Source organism: Gopherus evgoodei, chromosome 12 (genome assembly GCF_007399415.2).
Source record: "Gopherus evgoodei ecotype Sinaloan lineage chromosome 12, rGopEvg1_v1.p, whole genome shotgun sequence".
NCBI classification, from domain to species: Eukaryota; Metazoa; Chordata; order Testudines; family Testudinidae; genus Gopherus; species Gopherus evgoodei.
This window is the reverse complement of record NC_044333.1, coordinates 14942025-14962531: the sequence shown is the minus strand read 5'-3', so window position 1 is coordinate 14962531 and position 20507 is coordinate 14942025. Positions and strand designations below refer to the sequence as shown.

Sequence of the window (20507 nt, the reverse complement as noted above, 5' to 3'; positions counted from 1 at the left end):
CTACAAATGTGAGCTCCCTTGCTAGGTATCAGAATGAAAGAAGAAAAAGGATGAATCCATTTTTTCCTTTTCTGTCTGGTTACTATCAATGTTCTGTTTTTTGAATGAGGAATTCTCCTTCTCTGGGAAGACAGCAGGCATCCTCAGTCCCAAAAACTATATGTTTCAGAGCCCAGGGGCACCAAAGACAAATCAACCCCAAAATTATTAACTGTAGGAATGCTCCCCAACTCTTCACTCTGTTATTTTCACTCTTCTTGCAGGTTCACCACAGCTATCTTCCTTTCTTTAAAAATACGTGGCCTTTTCAGAATTTTATGTCCACTAGTGTGACTGCCTTTTCACAAAGAAATGTGAAAGTAGAGAATGAAGGTGAGGAATGCAGCAGAAAGAAGTAGGGAAAAAGCATAAAAATAATGGTGAGAGATATGAGATGGAGATGCTTGCTGTAAAAATTCTGGGCCAGATGTCAACAACGGAACTACCTGTCTCTCATCAAGAGCAGCTGCAACCCATCAATCTGGACTAGAGACTATGAAGGTCCAGAACTGATTTTACTCTACAGAAATTGTACACTCCTTGCTAGTCTCATATTTATTTTCAATGAAAAAGTTTACATTTTGTGAGAAAGAAATGTAGTTGCAGGAGACAGCAAGGAATATGTCTGATGTCAGTTCTCATCCATGCAGAAAATAAATTAAACTCAAGTACTTTATATAGTTTGAGGCCATATAGATTCCTGTTACATTTTTGTGATTTCTAGACCCTATCCAACTCTTCTGATGTCCTTATTTTTTTAATTGAGCCTATTATGAGTTGTTTGAGTCACAGAAACTCTGCAGGTGTATAAAGTCTAAAATAGCATAAAGCTCACACATATCATCACATGAATCAAGCTCTTTATCATCACATACCATACTGCTCATTTCTCATGATGAGATAACTTTTAAAAGCATCTATTTAGAAATAATTGTGCATATGCATATTGCCAAGCAGTGTGAAATGTGATGCAAAGATGGCAAGCATTGAATGGGCCAGAAAGTCATATACAGTAGATATATGGGAGACTAGGACCATAATCATGCCATAAAAAATTCAATGACTCTAGAGAAGGCAAAGAAAGAGTCCTAACCCTTCACGATAAAAAGTAGCCTCTTACCACTTTTGTGGCTCTCTGAAAGCCATTTCAACTGAGTCAGACCCTTAAATTCAAATAACATTTTAAAAAGAGACTATATAAAAGTATAATTTTCTGACTCAACAATTTTCATCTCTGTGTGCATTACAAGTCATGGTTGCAAAGCTTTCTAAAGAATAAGTTTATTTTATTCCTGTTAGTTCTACAGAGTCAACATCTATATGCAAGGGAGCTGGATTCTTTTCTGGTTCACACATCATCATCAGAGTTGTTAAAGCACCAAATTCTGTGACCTTTACTCAAGCAAAACTCCTACTGGCTAAAGATATGGATACAGTAATATAGTAAAAAAGTATGTTGTGTCACCAGTAATCCAGTTCTGCAACTGGAATTTAGAGCGAAATACTGCAGTCGTCACTCAAGCAGAACTCCCACACACTTCATAATATGGAAGACAGAAAGAGAGCTGTTTTATTTGCATTTAGTAAAAACATCTTGTTACTTAAAATGAGCAAATTAGATCTGCAAATCACTGTGACACAATAACCATGGAACTGCATAATGCCATTTTTACAGTGACTTTTCAGAGCAGAGCTAAATTTCAAGTAGAAAGTTCAAGACTCATCTCAAGCTTGCAAATTTGACACTATCCCACAAATGGCTTTGCATATGTACAGTGCCAAAGTGCTTTGTAAACCTATGTTACCTAGTCATTTGTCTACCTCACCATATCCTTCCATTTAGCATAATAAATATGATTTCCTTTTGTACAACTTGTTGCTAAACACTGGGGGCTATATTTAGCCCTGGATTATGCTAGTTTTTACAGACATACCTCAGGCCTGGGTGGTGAAAGTCTGCCTCAGTTTGGGGGAGTTAAAAGTAATTAAAGCGGCTGGTATGACCTAGAGCCAGCCAACCCATGTCAAAATCGGGAAATACTATCAGAGGTGGAGCATGACAACAGCACCCAAAGAGTGGGTTGATTTAGAACATTCCCCAGGCAGCATTTGCTACTGGGAGCCAAAGATACAACATAAAACTGTCCTCTGCTAGCAAATCACCACCTGCCCTCGCCAGACAAAAATCCTCATTCTCTTGAAGCAGCTCCTAATAATCTAGGGGTGCTGCTAGACTTCCCAAGCGCCAGCCACAGTGAATAAAGCCATCTGCTCATATACCATTTAGAAAAGATTATTATATTAGAACCTTTCAAATCCCACATGAAGAATGCATAATTCTGTAGGCGAGTATCAGCTGAATTCTTGGAGTAACAATTCTATATGTATATTCAACAAGCTACATATAGTCTTTTTTGTAAACATCTTCCATGAGTAACACAGCCCAGCTATTCTGAAATGTGCTTTTCATATGCTGAAATCTAAAGACAAAGATACCAGAATAAAACAGAGGACGTAATTTATCTGTTGTATATACAGTATTACGGCACAAACAACAGGTAGATCTCTGTCAGAAAAGCAACCATGCAAGTCTCTGTTTAGGTTAGGATGTCAGACTGCACCATCAGAAGTAATGTGTAATTCATCTATATACACTCATATGCTTGATACACATGCTTCTGGAGCCTAACTCTCAATCACACTAAAGCCCCATTACATCACTGTGCCAGAGGAAAGATACCTTAAAGTGTGTGTCTAAAAGAAATATTGGAAAGAAAGGAAAACAGGAACACATGTTGCTTGACTTTATTTTTAAAAAAGCTTACACAAAGCATACATTGTTCTTCTGCAAAAAGTCAGCTATGCCAATTCATCACATTGTATATAGTTTTCCAAATTCTTAAAGAGTCACAGACTTCACAATTCCACATGTACAAGTCTTTGCTTCCACTGAGATCCATGACTATATGCAACATAAATGTTTCATGTTGTAGGCCCAAGTTGTGCTCTCATATATATTTGCAATTTATACTGAAGTAAAGAGCAGAAGTTGACTTGTAACTGTTTAAGTGTAAGGTTAAAGTGTTCCTAACCATCTTAAACAATGCAATAGAAAAAAAAAACCTCCATCTTGGGTTGTGGTGAGAAACCACAACCACAGAGTGTATTACTACTGCCTATCAGTGAAATTATATCTTTGCAGTTAGTACATAGTTGCTTATCTATTAATAGTAGTAGTAGTATTGTATCTTTATGCATACAGGTTAAGAACCTAACGAAGCTATTCTTTTAAAAATTTTATTTTCTAAAGCACACTGAATATCAATTTTCCAATACCTAAGTAACACTTAACTTAATTAAATTCAATACTGTTTATTCTACCAACTTGAAACTGCTAAAAAAAAAGACAAACCTCTGCCAATCAGAAACTAGCTTATGAATAAAAGTATAATTTAATTTAAGAAATATGCTTTTATGAATAAGACAGAGTATGCCAATTTCCTAAACCATCTGAAAGGCAGCTATTTATAAAAGCAGCATGATAACTATAAATAGAGTAACTGTAAAAGAGCTCAGTTATGAGATAAATATCTTCTGCTTTGAAAATAAGCAGCTCTTCAGTGCCTCTCAGTCAATTTTTGCACAATTATAAAATATTTCACATTAAAATTAGGTATCTAAATCAATGGTTAGGTATTTAAATATGCACCAATCCTACAAACACATATGTGACTGACTTTACGCATGCAAGTTATCCCACTGAGCTTAATGGGATTACTCATGCACATAAAATTGTTCACATGTGTAAGTGTTTGCAGGGATTAAATACGGATTCAAGTGCCTAACTTCAGGTACCCAGTTTTGAAATGTTTGCTCATTTTCTTGTATTATTCTCTCTCTTTTCCTTTTTAAACTACTTGATTTCAATGCAAACAGTGTGCCCTTTCTTCAGTGTTAAATAGAAGCCCCAAGTTTCAGCACCACCAGTAGAAGTGCAAATGAGGATGGCTGGTTTTTACACCAGGTGTGAAGAGTTTGTTTCATAGTTAAAGCAGTTTCACAACAAAACAAAACAAAACAAAAAAAAAGAATTTGCAATTACTGTTTGAAAGGGAAAGTAGCTTTCAAACTGAAAATTACATGTAAACTTTACTATTGTTTTACTTTAGTGGATAAGAGACATCCACAAAAGCTCAACCCATAAGAAGGCACTCACTCCAAAAACTAGGCGCATTTTTCAGTAAAATAGGAAAGAACAATTGACTTTGTAATACAGGTAGCTATGAGCTTCTGAATCTCATTTACTCATGTATCTTTACTTATGTGGTAGTTCCATTAAGCTGTCTTAGTGGCGAGAGTTAACTGAAGATAACAAAATGCAGATGTAAAGGTGTTGAGGCCCAAATCATTCATTTTATACATAAATAGGGAGAAAGAGAAGGAGAGATGTACCATTGCCTCTCCACAGCAACTTCTATTACCAGCAGCTGATGAGATCCAAATCAAAAAAGTTGCAGTATCCAGGAAGAGAACTCAAACAGATCCCTGCCTCTAGCCGTTGCCCGGTCGCACACTAACATACCCTCTACTTTTACCTTCTGTGTATGCCACATCCACCTCTCCTCCAACAGAGTTAGCTCTTGGATATCCCTGTGCAAACTTGTGGCCAGGAAGAATAATGCAGGGTCAAGATGAACCACACATTGAGAAGGATTCTACCTTACAGTAACAAAAACAAAATATTGAGTTGGAAATGATTTTTCCCATGAAACACCAAGAATTGGCCTGATCTAGTGCTCATATATATCAATGAAACAATTCCCACATTGGATCTGACCTAAATGAGTATAAACAAAGTTAAAACCCAAAAGTGCTCGTGAAAGGAAACACGGTGCATTTCTATCCAAGAACCTTATATCAGCTTAAAGGGGACACAGTCAACTTGATTTTTTTTTTAAATTGACCAATTTCAAAACTTCTTGTTTGACAGAGAACCGCCTAATAATAGGTCTTAATCTTTGGGGGGGTGTGTGGAAGGAGGAGAGGAAATTATTAAACTTTATAAGGGCTTTTCTGCTCCCATGCTGATGTTTATAAGGGGTCGCTCACAAAAGAGAAAGAGGAAACAGTGAAAATGACTTTATATATACACCAAGTGTGGTCAAATAAACCATCTAATTTTGATATGAAAACTGCAAATCTGAGGAGTAATTCTACAATAAAGGATTTTTCCCCTCTGTTATTACAAGTTCAATATTTGTATTAAATTTCTGTATTTTTCAATATGTTGTTTTCATTGCAAGTAGAGAGAACACACAAAAATATCATTTGGATTTGGGCTGACAAGCACTAGGATACAAGGAAACAGATATGAAATGGTAACATTATTATAAAAATAAACATTTAATAATGAGCAAACATGATCTCATCAAAGGCTTCATCTTAATTTAACAATGGTAGAGACCAGAAGGTTCTTGTGTGACTTTGCTTTCTAAATTCCTGATTAGTTTTTCTCTCTGGAGTTCTCAATTATGGTAGAAATCATCTCCAAGATACTAGGGTGACTGGCACTCTACAAATACATAAGATAGAGAGGTAACAGTATGGACAACTGCTATCAGATAAGAGTGTTAAGAATCTGAGTACTCAGCCTTGCCATTAGGTATTTGGCTGCATATTGTCAGTGCAGAACCCAATTTTACATCATGCTGTAAGCAGCAATGGGAGTCTACAGATCAAAAGGGCATATTGTGCACTTAAGATCTTGATTCTCCAAACACTTAGGCATTTGAATAATCCCACTGAATTATCTATTTTATGTCTACATAATTTGGGTGTTTTTACAGTGTTACTGAATTCAGTGAAACTACTCAAATACATTATTAGTAACAACAACAATAACAATAATAATTAAGCTCAAAATCTTGTCCCTTCCACCAAGAGAAATTGGTCCACTTAAAGATATTACCTCACCCTACCTTGTCTGTCTCATATCCTAGACCAATAAGGCTACAAGAACACAACAAATCAATACTAATTATGATATTTACATTGCAATAAGTACCACCTAAAGGTTACAACCAGTTTGGCCTATTGTGCTAGGCACTGTGCAAAAATATCATACAGTAGAAACTCAGTTACGAAAACCTCAGGAATGAAGGCTGTTCATAACTCTTAAACATTGGTAACTGAACAAAACATTATGGTTGTTTTTTCAAAAATTACAACTGACTATTGACTTAATAGAGCTTTGAAACTTAACTATGCAGAAGAAAAATGCTACTTATCCTATCTTTTTTTTTAGTAGTTTACATTTAACACAATACTATACTGTATTTGGGGTTTTTTGTTTGTTTGGTCTCTGCTACTGCCTGATTACGTACTTCCGGTCCCAAACGAGGTGTGTGGTTGACTGGTTAGTTCGTAACTCAGGTTCTACTGTGAATGGCAGTCCCAACCAAAGAGCTTACAATCTAAAAGAAGTTTACTCACATGCACAAGCGTTTGTGGTGGAATGTAAGCGATTACCTGTAATACTGCTACCAAAATGTCACCTCACTTCCTCGGTAGAACTGAAAATGATTATCTTGTATCAAATAATAATATTTAAAGTAAACAATCCTATGAGAACAGGTCTCAAAAGGATATTTAAAAATAATTTTCCTTGTTCTTGGAAATATTTTTATGAGAATTAATTTGTTACAAACTATCACTTCAAATTTTTAAATGATACCTATTTGGGCTTTTCATATGCCATATTAAACATACTTCAGAAAACCTTTAACAATAAACTATCGCACTTTACTTTTCTCACACTATTGTACTTCATTAAAAGTCCTTGCTGATTAAATTGTAATTAGTTGTAATGATGCTTGCTGATAAATCAAGAGAAAACAGCTTCTGCTATGTTAACTGTTTTTAAAACCAATTTCTCCCTGTGTCATACATACAAATGGTTTATTCAATATAGAAATTGCACTATTTGAACAAAAAAATTATACATTGCACAATCCAATTAGTGTCACCACTACGCACAAGCTCCTTCAAAACAACACAGTCCTTTGTAAAGTTGCTGCCCTTGACATATAGGGGGCTTGTTTTCTAAGCTAGCTGTTCAAGACGACTCAAGTCATGAAAAGCTGAAGATCATTCTTCAGAAAGATAATGTACTGCAAGAGCTAGTGATGGCACAAACTGTAATTTTTATTCTACTTTTGGATTTTCACTGTTCCTCATGAAGTCTGTATTAGTAAAGCTCCCTAGCTTGACAAAGGTTTCAGTGATATCAAAATTCATGCCTCTTTGGAGCAAAGGGAATCTCAGATGGAATATTCTTGGTCCCCAGAGGTCTGGGGGGACATTTTGCACAATTCTGTGGTTCCCCACAGAAGTTGCCTGTACAGTGCTGAAATGCTAACAGATCTGTTTACCATTTTGGGCAAGTGACAATTCAGTACATTTGTCAGCTGTCCAGGAGGATCACTGAACTATACTAGTGATAAAATGGCAATCCAAAAAGGGGTGATAAGGGGAGAGATCACAGACCCTTATTTGGATTGTCTCCCATCTCATAACTGTTGTCTTTAGATGAGTTGTCTGGGACATGTGGTGAAACCTATGTTTAATGATCAGCGTAAACATGACTGAGCAGCAATAGAATGTTACAGACAACTTAAAACTCATATTTCCCTCTGAAAACGCACACTGCTGCCTATGTCTTAAGGCATTCAGCTTATGTGCCCGGGATCCTCAGCCACCAAAAGGAAACAGAGTTTTCCTTTCATTCACTAATGTACAGCCAGCCTAAAGGCTCCTCATGACCCAGGCTACTGCTGTCTCTGTAACTCTATTAAAATATAGGATAAACTCATTGTTAAACCCATAAGATACAAGATATTTCAGCAAAAAACATCAAACTCTGCATCAAAATAGGCACCCAAATTTGAAATGTTTGACCTTCAAGAGCATCTGTATGGAATAAATACACTGTATTTCAATAAAAATGTAAACTGTTAAATAATGCAGCAAATTTTGTTCAGTTCTGATATGATAACTCACTTAAGCACCAGGCTGTCGTGCTTTTTTTGGGAGGGGGGTTATTTTTTTTAAAACCACCATGAAAATTGTGGCTGCTATACAGACTTCCTTATTCTCTATGAAAATAGTTCCATAAATATTTTCAGTTCAAGTCATGTAATCTATTCAATAACTGGAAAATGTTTATTTAGATTAAAAAATATATATACTATAGTCTACCTCCAAAATTACTTTCAATCAGCAAAACCATAAAAGGGAGCAAGACAGAAGCAGAATGTGTAACAGCTGGTCTCTTTCAACTTTTAATAATTTTTTTTTACAACTCTTTTATGGTGATTTTTTAAGTGCATATAAATATAACAGGCCTGAACTAGAATGAGGCATATTGCAGTCCGACATACAATTCTACCAATCAGAGATGGATCTCCTCCTTGAGAACTACCAGAAGTCCTAACACACAGAGGGGCAGGTTATGTACTTTGATTACCCAACTACAGTCACATCAGTATGGAAAATTTATGAATTACTGACCCAATCCTGAAAAGCACAAACTTCACTTTAAATATGTAACTAATCATATTGAAGTAAATGAGATTCATATGGACCAGATAAGGCACTGGTCTAAATTCTTGGTTCTCTTCCTGGCTATGCTGGTGACCTTGGACAAATCACTTCACCTTTCTGTGCCTCTGTTTCACCTATTGCTCTTTAGCTATTTATTTTGTAAGCCCTTTGGAGCATACTACGTGCTTGCACAGTGACTAGCAAAATAGAATCCTAATCTAGAAATATCTAGAAGCTACTATAATAAAAACAACAATACTTGGACTATTCTAGTACTTGAAGTTAAACCTGTGCTTAAATACACTGCAGGAGGGGCCTATCTGATTTCCAAAACTGAGTCTTCAAAATCAAAGGGAGAAGGGATAGCTCACTGATTTGAGCACTGGCCTGCTAAACCCAGGGTTGTGAGCTCAATCCTTGAGGGGGCCATTTAGGGATCTGGGGCAAAAATCTGTCTGGGGATTGGTCCTGCTCTGAGCAGGGGGTTGGACTTGATCAGGGTTTCTCAAACAGGGGTCATCGCTTGTGTAGGGAATGCCCCTGGCAGGCCAGGCGCCCGGCGTGGTTACCTGCCCCATCCCCAGATCTGGGACAATGGGAGCTGCAGGTAAACACACCAGCTTGGCCCTCCAGGGGCTTTCCCTACACAAGCAGCGACACCTGTCTGAGGAAACCCTGGACTAGATGACTTCCTGAGGTCCTTTCCAACCCTGATATTCTACGATTCAAGGTGCTACCTTGGAAATAATTACCACAACACTGAGTAACCAACAGGGTGACATTAAGCCTAAGAGTAGCAACTTTTAGAGGCTGTTCTGGTGGAACAAATCAAGTTAGCCTTCTTGTGTACTGTATACCTGCAGATTCAGGGTTACATTGTGACATTTATACCAGAGCTCTGTTTAGGGGTAGGCAGAGTCACATGGCCTTCAGATGAGTGACAGAGAGATTGTCCCTTAGGCAGAGGGCGAGAGCAGTATGTTAGAGTGAGAATTCTGCTCCAATGATTATCTTTATAGTGTATTTACCCAACATTAGTGCTTGTGTTGAAATTTTTAGACATTATAACTCAACAATTAATTTGCAGTGGCTGACTCATGAATTGTCAACTACACTTTTTAATCATACTGGCAATATTTTCATAGAAACTGTGTTGTTTATGCAGTGATATGTTCCAACATGAAACCATTTTACTTGTAATCACACCATTTTTTTCCACAGCAACTCAGTTGTAGCAGGTAATGTCATAGGCACATTACAAGAAGAATATGAATACAGATTGTAACAATAAGGCAGAGTGGTCAAGTGGACAGGGAACTCAGCTGGGAGCCTTCAAGACCTGGGATGAAATCCTGGCCACACTGAAGTCAATAGGAGATGTACCATTGACTTCAGTGGTGCCAGGATTTCACTCCTGAGTTCTATGCTTTCAATTGAGCCCAGTGACTAAAATAGTTTATTTTGCCTAAGCATATCTGGGGGGAAAAAAATCCTTCACAACTAAACTTAATAAGAAAACTTGAAATGATGCATATATTTTAAGGCCAGAAGCAGGGCTGCCCGGGGGGTGGAGGGCAAGTGCGGCAATTTGCCCCAGACCCTTGGCCCCGCAGGGGCCCCCACGAGAGTTTTTCAGGGGCCCTGGAGCAGGGTCCTTCACTCGCTCAGGGGGCCCCAGAAAACTCTCACAGGGCCCCCAGAGCTTCTTCCGCTCCAGATCTTCGGCAGCAATTCAGCGGCGGGGGGGTCCTTCCGCCCTGGGACCCGCCACCAAAGTGCCGGGTCTTCGGTGGCAATTCAGTAGCGGGAAGACCCTTGGCCCCCTGAATCCTCTGGGCGGCACTGGCCAGGAGGGCTTATTGTGATTGTCTAGTCTAACCTTCTTTTGTGAACTCTGGTTTTAAGGGGTGGGGAGTATATTTTCCATGCAGGAGAGCAACTACTAGATGAGCTATTTAGTGTAGGTCGAAGCTGAATCTAACTTACTACAGAACAAGAGCCTCCCTTCTAGGAACTCAATCACAGAATGCACTTCTGTTCTTGAAACACCTGCACAGTATGCTATTGCTTTCCAGACTGATCCTAACGGGAAATGATACCCACCAATCCCAACAACATCTTTAGGAACTGTGGGTGCACACCTCTGCTCAAGATCAGGCCCTTAATATGCAAAGATTTATCTGTAACAACTCACACAATGCAGCTCTATTACAAGTTCCCCTCTGGTCATAAAAACGTCTTCTGCTATAGGTTGAAGCTTGGCCTACTAGTCTTTACCAAAACTGTGTTAACAAGTACAGAAAAATGGAACTTGCATTAGGTTTTCCAAAAATCTTACAGGTCAAGAAGTTGGTTACTTCTAATGTTTGGTGCATACGTGCACTACTTCCTTTCCTGCCCACAATAAAAATGTAATCAGTATGGTGATTTTAGATGTGACCTTTATATGCATCTGCACCAACTGAGTTTACACAACAAACTTCTGGTTTTGGAGCTATTCAAGATTTTGGATGTAACAATCACTGAATCAAGAAGAATTTACACAATATCTGTAGTGGCTCCTGAAATAAGTACGTGAGGTATATAATACAATAAAAATGTTAATGAATAAATAAATTTATGTCAAGTAAATGACTCAGGTTTTCAAAATTAGTTAGTGTACCAAACAACAGTGCATATTTACTAGGGATTTTAGCATTTCTGAAGCCTTTAGCAGCATTCAAAGCTTTACACTCATGTCATCTTCATTCATGTTTTCTTTTAATATTAACTATTAACAAAGCAGCATACCAATAGCCTCCCTGTTGGATTGGCTGAGAGCATGCGCAATGAGCAAGTCATGTACATTTCCCGGGAAGTCTGTTCTACATCTCCCAGCGAAAGTATATCTGTTTTGAAGAGCAAGGCAGCCCCCTAAAAAAGCACTCACATGCTTCAACATTGCAGCAACTGAAGTTAGAATTATTATTTGAAGAGGAACAGAAAAGGATACTTGTGACAGCCACTTCTATTTTTTCATAAGAAAGTTTCACCATACTCAGATATTGTTCCATCCATTTATTTCGATCTCAAATTATTTCTCCTTTAAAGTGATCTCTGTGTTTCCTCAAACTTTAACGAGGCATTCGCAAAGGATTCTAGAAATAGCGTTAACATAAGTTAACACTTTGTGCAGCACCCTTTCTTTCCCCAACATTTCATATAGTACATCACAAAAGGCCCCAGAGGTTGGGCAAACACAGCACCAGGAAAAACACAGTGTGAAAGGGATCTTTATGTGCATGGGAGAGGGCCCAGTGCTAATAACTCAATGTGCTAGCGACACATCGCAGTGCAAACAGCTAAGTCTTTTTCAAAATAGCATGAGTCACAGTGTCATTCTTAAACTTTGCATTTTCCAGATTTTGGTAATTTGTGAAACAAACTGTCTTGATATTATTTAAACACATATTTAGTGAATAAATTGAGCCATTGGGTTCCAGAGTGGTGGCCGTGTTAGTCTGTATCAGCAAAAACAATGAGAAGTCCTTATGGCACCTTAGAGACTAACAAATTTATTTGGGCATAAACTCTCCTGGGCTTGAACCCACTGGGGAACATCTACTCTTGACTAGCAACATCTGTTCTGAAATCCACACAAGCCACAAGAAAGGTGTGAAAAATGAATACAGTTAGCAGTACTGCAACTTCTTTGACAGTATCCAAATCAAAATGTTTATTCGCTTTTAAAGTTAGCAGCTGAGGTACATAAACCTCTAGATAATCCTCCACTTTGTAATAATCCTCTATTTAGACACTCGACAAAACTGATCTGAAATAATCTGAAAGAACAGAATGAACAAATTATTAGAATAATATCTTTCTTTCCCCCACAACAGAGATGCACTGTCTTGAAGCACCATTTCCATCAGAACTCTGCTAAAACATAACACTGGGAGCAGAAGTGGGTCCAGCCCCTGAAAAACTTCAGAAGTGCTGGTCCTGGATAGAAATCCCACTCTGCTACTACAGACTCAAAGAAGCTGTCCATTGTTCCCGACATTCGGGGAAAAATGCAGCGCATCTTAAAGTTATATTTTTAAAAAACTAAACAAGATCCTTTGCCCAGATGAAAACACTTGGTTCCTTAGTAATTCTCTTGTGGCCAATGAAACACTACAAGCGGTAACATGATGTAGCTGTTCAAAGTGTAACACATTTGTATTTACAAATGTAAATACAACATTACAACGCTGTGCCTTTCAGACTGTGGGGAGATGGAAATATTCTCACAGAGCAAAAATCACAGCGGCTCTCTCCATCAATGCATGCCGGGGGGAAAGTGAGCATTTAAACTTTTTAAGGACATTGTGTCCCATTTTGCAGTTTCGAAAAGTAAGTTTTAACCTGCTGGATCAGTACTTAAAATTCCCACCTCCGGATATTCCCCCCCCCCCCCCCGGCATACACCAAACTCTAATACATACAGAGATATGCAATATAACAGCAACCTGAAGAATAATGAATAAGAACAGAAATGTTCACCTTGTTGTAGCTGTAGTAACCCAAACACTGGGCAAAGTCCAGATTGGAAGGGTCTCCGGGAAGGGAGCTACCAGCTGCAGCTGGGTAAAATCTTACATCCATGCTGGGGGTGGTTTTGGTCCAAGAAGTGCACTTCGAGAAAAGCGCTGGGAGGTTATAACAGATCCACCTTCAGTTCCCTTCCCTGGATCTCTGCTTCAGGGAAAGGACCAAGTTGCTGGAGCTAGCGAGGGAGCCGAATCTTCCTTCGAGGCAAGGGGGACAACCAGGGGAAGGGACCGGGGGAGGGCAGAGCCGGAGAGAGAAGAAAGGCGCTGGGAAAGTGCAGGTAAACAAGGGAGAGGGAGGAGGTGGAGCAGCCCAGGTAGGTCCCTCTCTCTGCCGGGGTGGCGAGGCAGGAGGGGCTGCTATGGTTTGAGAAAGCTCAGTGCCAAGCCACAGGCTTCGCCTCTGCCTTCGGGAGCAGCTGTACACAAAGAAGCCACGCGCCCGGCGCTGATAAAGCAGCGGCTCTCCCCACGGCGCCTGCCTGCCCCAGGAAGGGGCTGCTGAGCTCTGCCCGGGGCTCGCTGGCCAGAGGGGGAACAAAAGGCTGCCCCGCTGCCAGGGGGAGGAAGCAGGGTCCCGCGCACCCCTCTGCCCGCAGACGATCCAAGCCCCTCGCCCGGCTGCAAGGCAAGCGGGAGAAAAAGAGCTGCCCAGCCCCGCTGTCCGGGAGGGGGTGAGACCAGGCTGGCTTGGGTGGGGGAGGGCGCTGGCGAGGGGGGAAGGCTCCCACCCTCCTCGGCTACACTGCGTGGAGTTCAAAGTGCCGGAGAAGCAGAGGAGCTGCCGCTACTGGCACCGCTCCCCAGGAGGAATGAATAAGTGAAGCGGGTGGAACAAGGGACTGGGGCCCCTCCCCGCGCCCGCGCTCCCACCCCTCCCACGGCGAGCAGCTGGCGCTCCCTGCGCCCCGGCTGCCTGCCAGCGCTCCTCCAGACGGAGCCCGTGCGCACGCACAGCCGGAGTACAGGACAGTGCGCACGCAGACTGCGCGCACACTCGGGGAGCATGTACAGGGTCAACAGGCTGCGCAGACACCTGAACACCCACAGCTACATACAGAGCGGAGACCTAGCCAAAAAGTGCGCAGAGGATACTGCACATCCATCCATGGAGTGCATTGGCAGTGCCACACAATGTTTGCACAGATAGACACACACACCCTGCACACAGAATATAGTGCATGCACACACCCCATCCAATACCAAGTGTGGAGTGAATAGAGAAAGCCTCGTGCTTGCACACAGTCACATATATAGTGTACAGCACGTACCCCATGTGCACTCACAGTCATAAATACAATGCACAGGGCTTAAAGCTACACTTGAAGTGTTATGTAAATGCTTAAAATATTAACAATGTGCACACACAGTGCCCAATGTGTGTATTGTGAACACATAAATGAAGCAAAGTGCATACAGACGGCACACACAGCTACACATGCAAGTGTACATAACCTACTCAAGGTAAACATTATAATGCAAAGTTCATGCAAAGTGTACAATGCATTCATACACACATAGTGAACAGTTTGTACATATATACACACGTGCCTACCCCTCCCCATTGCTCTGATCCATTCTTCCCTTTCCCCACATCTATTCCTCAGTTTCCCTTAATCCACATGCCCATGTCTCCCCCACCTCTTTGAGTCCTTCCTGCTCCTCCATTTCCCACCTTGTTTTTCCACTTTCATAGTTGCCTCTTACTCTACCACCACTCTAGGAATCCCAGAGCAGACTGCCATTTCCCTAGCAAAATCTACTCCTCCTTTCCTTCCTCCTCAACGCTTTCCATATCTTGTATCTAGAGACACAAGACCATTATTCACTTGAAAAAATTCTAATAATTTTCCATACTATTTCCTTTAATTTGTTTTCATTTGACAAACTTTCTTTCCGTCTTATTTATTTTTGGTCTTGTTTTGTATTCAAAAGGTATTCCAATAACTGGATGTAAATGGACCTTTCAATTCCTGTCCTATTTTCTTGAAAGATTGTAGGTGAGTAACTTCCACCACTGCATTTTTTAAATTGCAGCTTGTTTTGTAATGTACTTTATTGATTCATAGTGATATCTTGCTAGCTGAACCTGGAAGTAGAAGAAAGAAAAAGATTCTTCTAGCATAATATCAGATTAAGGCTTTAAAACATAATAGCCTGCCCACAAAATCTCTCTCTCTCTCTCTCAAATTCTTTGGAAGCCAATGTGAAAGGGAGAACAGTAATCTAAATATGTTTACTCAACCATAGTTACCACACTATTGGATCTGCTGTCACATAGAGATCTATGGAAGCTTTTGTATCTCAAAAATGTTAGCCACAGAACTTTTAAAGAAGACCCTGTATGGTAGCATTCATATTTCTGTACAATTGTTGTAGGAGGGAACATGTCTTGTACATCTGCTCATTTTACCCTTCATAAAACCAGATGACAGAAAAACAAAGGGTTCTTGTGACCCCAGACTCTGAAGGAGCCAGGGACAGAGAAAAGATGGATCTGTGGATCCAGAAGAAGGTTGCAGCCCCTCCTCTCCTAACTTCCAGCAGTTAGGAAGCTGAGGAAGCCTATCTTTGAGCGTAGGTCCACCCTAACACCCAACTGCAAATCCTTAAAAACCCACCACCAGTAGAAGCTGGCCAGATGTGTGTCCAAAGGTGCTCATCCTCTTGAGAAGAGAGGCTATTCCTATATACATTGCAATTCTTGAAATAGTATTGTGTTCATAAGGTTTTTAATATCATTTAAAAAAATAAGCGAAGGATTTCAGCACAAAATATATGTTATACAAAGAAGTGCCTAGATTAATTTTTAAACATGTTCATTTTGACAGGCTCCACAGAAAGAGGCAGCTGCAGACTTTAGGGTCCACCAGGCTAGTGTCTTAAGTCTCCTAACTTACAAGAAAATTTAGATAAGTACAATTTTCTTGCACTTTCATGGGTCTGAGAAAATGAGGGAGACACATCTATGTGGCTGAGTCCTCAACTGCACAATTATAAGATACCCATACAACCAAAACCCTGGCCCTCTAATTAAAGTCCCTTGCACAGTCCAAACTGACAATCCTCCCCATTATATCATTTCATAACCAAATGTGGGCAGGTCTTATATATGTATGTGTATGTACATAGGTGTGTGCACATGTGTGTGTAAGAAGCTGATCCATTTTGCATTGTATAGACAGATTGGGCTGCGAACTGTAAATGACATGACCAGCACCAATCATGATGTGTCCTAAATTAATTTTTGCAGACACCTTAAAGACACACAGGATTTTTCAAGGGGGACATTATCGCAATCATGCTCTTACCAGTTTAATATTTGTTACATCCTGTGGCTCGATTCACTCCTGCTAGCACAGGGAAATCCAAGTGATAGCACCCATGATTCCTTCTCATAGAGTCCACGTAAGAGGAAAACCTTTAAGCACCATCTGGGATGCCGCAGGAATCAGCATGTCACCCCAACAGATTTTCCATAGGCTCTCCTCAGCCAGAGCCATCAACATGTTGACTGCAAACATCCCAGGAGAGGGGAGGTAATGGTTGCCTTGAGCCATTGCAACCTCCCACTTGAGAGACTCCAGTGCTGAGATCCCTGTACCTTATTCTACGCTGATCCCAGAAAGGCATGGCATAAGGCAAAAAAATATATACTATAAAAAAAATACTGTAATCAACTTCAGGTTCAGTCAATGTCTGCCTACTTCAAACCTCTAACAAATCAAAATTAACAGTGCAACATAAGAATGGCCATACTGGGTCAGACCAAAGGTCCATCCAGCCCAGTATCCTGTCTACCGACAGTGAGCAATTCCAGGTGTCCCAGAAGGAGTGAACCTAACAGGAAATGATCAAGTGATCTCTCTCCTGTCATCCATCTCCACCCTCTGACAAACAGAGGCTAGGGACACCATGACTTACCCATCCTAGCAAATAGCCATTAATGGACTTAATTTCCATGAATTTATCTAGTTTTCTTTTAAACCTTGTTATAGTCCTAGCCTTCACAACCTCCTCAGGCAAGGAGTTCCACATGTTGACTTTGCACTGTGTGAAGAAGAACTTCCTTTTATTTGTTTTAACCTGCTGACCCCTAGTTCTTATGGGAACAAGTAAATAACTTTTCTTTATTCACTTTCTCCACACCGCTCATGATTTTATATACCTCTATCATATCCCCCCTTAGTCTCCTCTTTTCCAAGCTGAAAAGTGCTAGCCTCTTTAATCTCTCCTCATATGGGACCCGTTCAAAACCCCTAATCATTTTAGTTGCCCTTCTCTGAACCTTTTCTAATGCAAGTATATCTTTTTTGAGATGCAGACACCATATCTGTACGTAGTATTCAAGATGTGGGCGTATATGGATTTATATAAGGGCAATAAGATATTCTCCGTCTTATTCTCTATCCCTTTTTTAATGATTCCTAACATCCGGTTTGCTTTTTGACTGCCACTGCACACTGCATGGACGTCTTCAGAGAACTATCCACAATGACTCCAAGATTATCTTTCCTGATTAGTTGTAGCTAAATTAGCCCCCATCATATTGGGGGTTATTTTTTCCAAAGTGTATTACTTTACATTTATCCACATTAAGTTTCATTTGCCACTTTGTTGCCCAATCACTTAGTTTTGTGAGATCTTTCTGAAGTTCTTCACAGTCTGCTTTGGTCCTAACTATCTTGAGCAGTTTAGTATTATCTGCAAACTTTGTCACCTCACTGTTTACCCCTTTCTCCTGATCATTTATGAATAAGTTGAATAGGATTGGTCCTAGGACTGACCCTTGGGGAACACCACTAGTTACCTCTCTCCATTCTGAAAATTTACCATTTATTCCTACCCTTTGTTCCTTATCTTTTAACCAGTTCTCAATCCATGAAAGGATCTTTCCTCTTATCCCATGACAACTTAACTTACGTAAGAGCCTTTGGTGAGGAACCTTGTCAAAGGCTTTCTGGAATTCTAAGTACACTATGTCCACTGGATCCCCCTTGTCCACATTTGTTGACCCCTTCAAAGAACTCTACTAGATTAGTAAGACATTATTTCCCTTTACAGAAACCATGTTGACTTTTGCCCAACAAGTTATGTTCTTCTATGTGTCTGACAATTTTATTCTTTACTATTGTTTCAACTAATTTGCCCGGTACTGACATTAAATTTACCAGTCTGTAATTGGTGGGAGCACCTATAGAGCCCTTTTTAAACATTGGTGTTACATTAGCTATCTTCCAGTCATTGGGTACATAAGCAGATTTAAAGGACAGGTTACAAACAATAGTTAATAGTTCCACAATTTCACATTTGAGTTCTTTCAGAACTCTTGGGTGAATGCCATCTGGTCCCGATGACTTGTTACTGTTAAGTTTATCAATTAATTCCAAAACCTCCACTAGTGACACTTCAATCTGTGACAATTCTTCAGATTTGTCACCTACAAAGGATGGCTCAGGTTTGGGAATCTCCCTAACATCCTCAGCTGTGAAGACTGAAGCAAAGAATTCATTTAGTTTTTCCGCAATTACTTTATCGTCTTTAAGTGCTCCTTTTGTATCTTGATCGTCCAGGGGCCCCACTGGTTGTTTAGCAGGCTTCCTGCTTCTGATGTACTTTAAAAACATTTTGTTATTACCTTTTGAATATTTGGCTAGCTCTTCTTCAAACTCCTTTTTGGCTTTTCTTATTACATTTTTACACTTAATTTGGCAGTGTTTATGCTCTTTTCTATTTACCTGACTAGGATTTGACTTCCACTTTTAAAAAGATGCCTTTTTATCTCTCACTTCTTCTTTTACAAGGCTGTTCAAGCCACGGTGGCTCTTTTTTAGTTCTTTTACTGTGTTTTCTAATTTGGGGTGTATTTAAGTTGGGCCTCTATTATGATGTCTTTGAAAAGTGTCCATGCAGCTTGCAGGGATTTCACTGTAGTAACTGTATCTTTTAATTTCTGTTTAACTAACTTCCTCATTTTTGCATCGTTTCCTTTTCTGAAATTAAAAGCAACAGTGTTGAGCTGTTGAGGTGTTCTTTCCACCACAAGAATGTTAAATATTGTTATATTATGGTCACTATTTCCAAGCAGTCCTGTTAGAGTTACCTCTTGGACCAAATCCTGCACTCCACTCAGGACTAAATCGAGAATTGCCTCTCCCCTTGTGGGTTCCTGTACCAGCTGCTGCAAGAAGCAGTCATTTGAAGTATTGAGAAATTTTGTCTCCGCATTTCATCCTGAGGTGACTATACCCAGTCAATATGGGGATAATTGAAATCCCCCACTATTATCGAGCTCTTAATTTTGATAGCCTCTCTAATCTCCCTTAGCATTTCATCGTCACTATCACTGTCCTGGTCAGGTGGTCAATAACAGATCCCTAATGTTGTATTTTTATTAGAGCATGGAATTACTATCCACAGAGATTCTATGGAACGTGGATTCATTTAAGATTTTTACATCATTTGATTCTACATATTCTTTCACATATAGTGCTACTCCCCTCCTCTCCCCTCCCTTCCACCCACAGGACCTGTTCTGTCCTTCCGATATATTTTGTACCCTGGAATGATTGTGTCCCATTGATTGTCCCCACTCCACCAGGTTTCTGTGATGCCTATTATATCAATATTCTCCTTTAACACAAGGCACTCTAGTTCACCCATCTTATTATTTAAACTTATAGCATTTGTGTATAAGCACATTAAAAACTTGTTACTGCCCTCTTCTGATATTTCAGATTCTCTTTTATGTGAATGTTTCTCATCTGATCTGGCCAATACTTTATCCTCTTCCATCCTCCCTCCTAGAGAATCTCTGTCAATAGGCTCTCCTCTAAGAGAAGTCTCTGCCCAATCCATGTGCTCCTCTACAGCAGTCGGCTTTTCCCCATCTCTTAATTTAAAAACTGCTCTGCAACCTTTTTAATGTTAAGTGACAGCAGTGTGGATCCACTTTGGTTTAGGTGGAGCCCATCCTTCCTGTATGGTCCCCCTATCCCAAAAAGTTTCTCCAGTTCCTAATAAATCTAAACCCTCCTCTCTACACCATCATCTCATCCATGCATTGAGACTCTGAAACTCTACCTGCCTAAATTTGGCCTCCAAGACATCTCTCCTACCCTTCCCTATGTCATTGGTACCTGCATGTACCACGACCACTGTCTCCTCCCCAGCATAAGTCTAGATGCGCAACCTTCACACCAGGCAGGCAAGTCACCTTACAGTTCTCCTGGTCATCACAAACCCAGCTATCTATGTTTCTAATGATCAAATCTCCCATTACTAACACCTGCCTTT

The 20507-nt window shown here is 40.1% G+C and overlaps 1 protein-coding gene across 2 annotated transcripts in view; it reads right to left on the bottom strand.

The window, feature by feature from the left end:
• TOX3 (TOX high mobility group box family member 3) overlaps positions 1-14000 on the bottom strand; it is an 87568-nt gene extending 73568 nt beyond the window's left edge. For both annotated transcript variants that reach the window (XM_030582201.1, XM_030582202.1), the window contains exon 1: positions 13165-14000. In XM_030582201.1, the coding sequence (XP_030438061.1) occupies positions 13165-13266 (102 nt within the window). In that variant the 5' untranslated portion in view covers positions 13267-14000. The remainder of the gene's footprint in view (positions 1-13164) is intronic.
• Positions 14001-20507: the final 6507 nt, after the last annotated feature.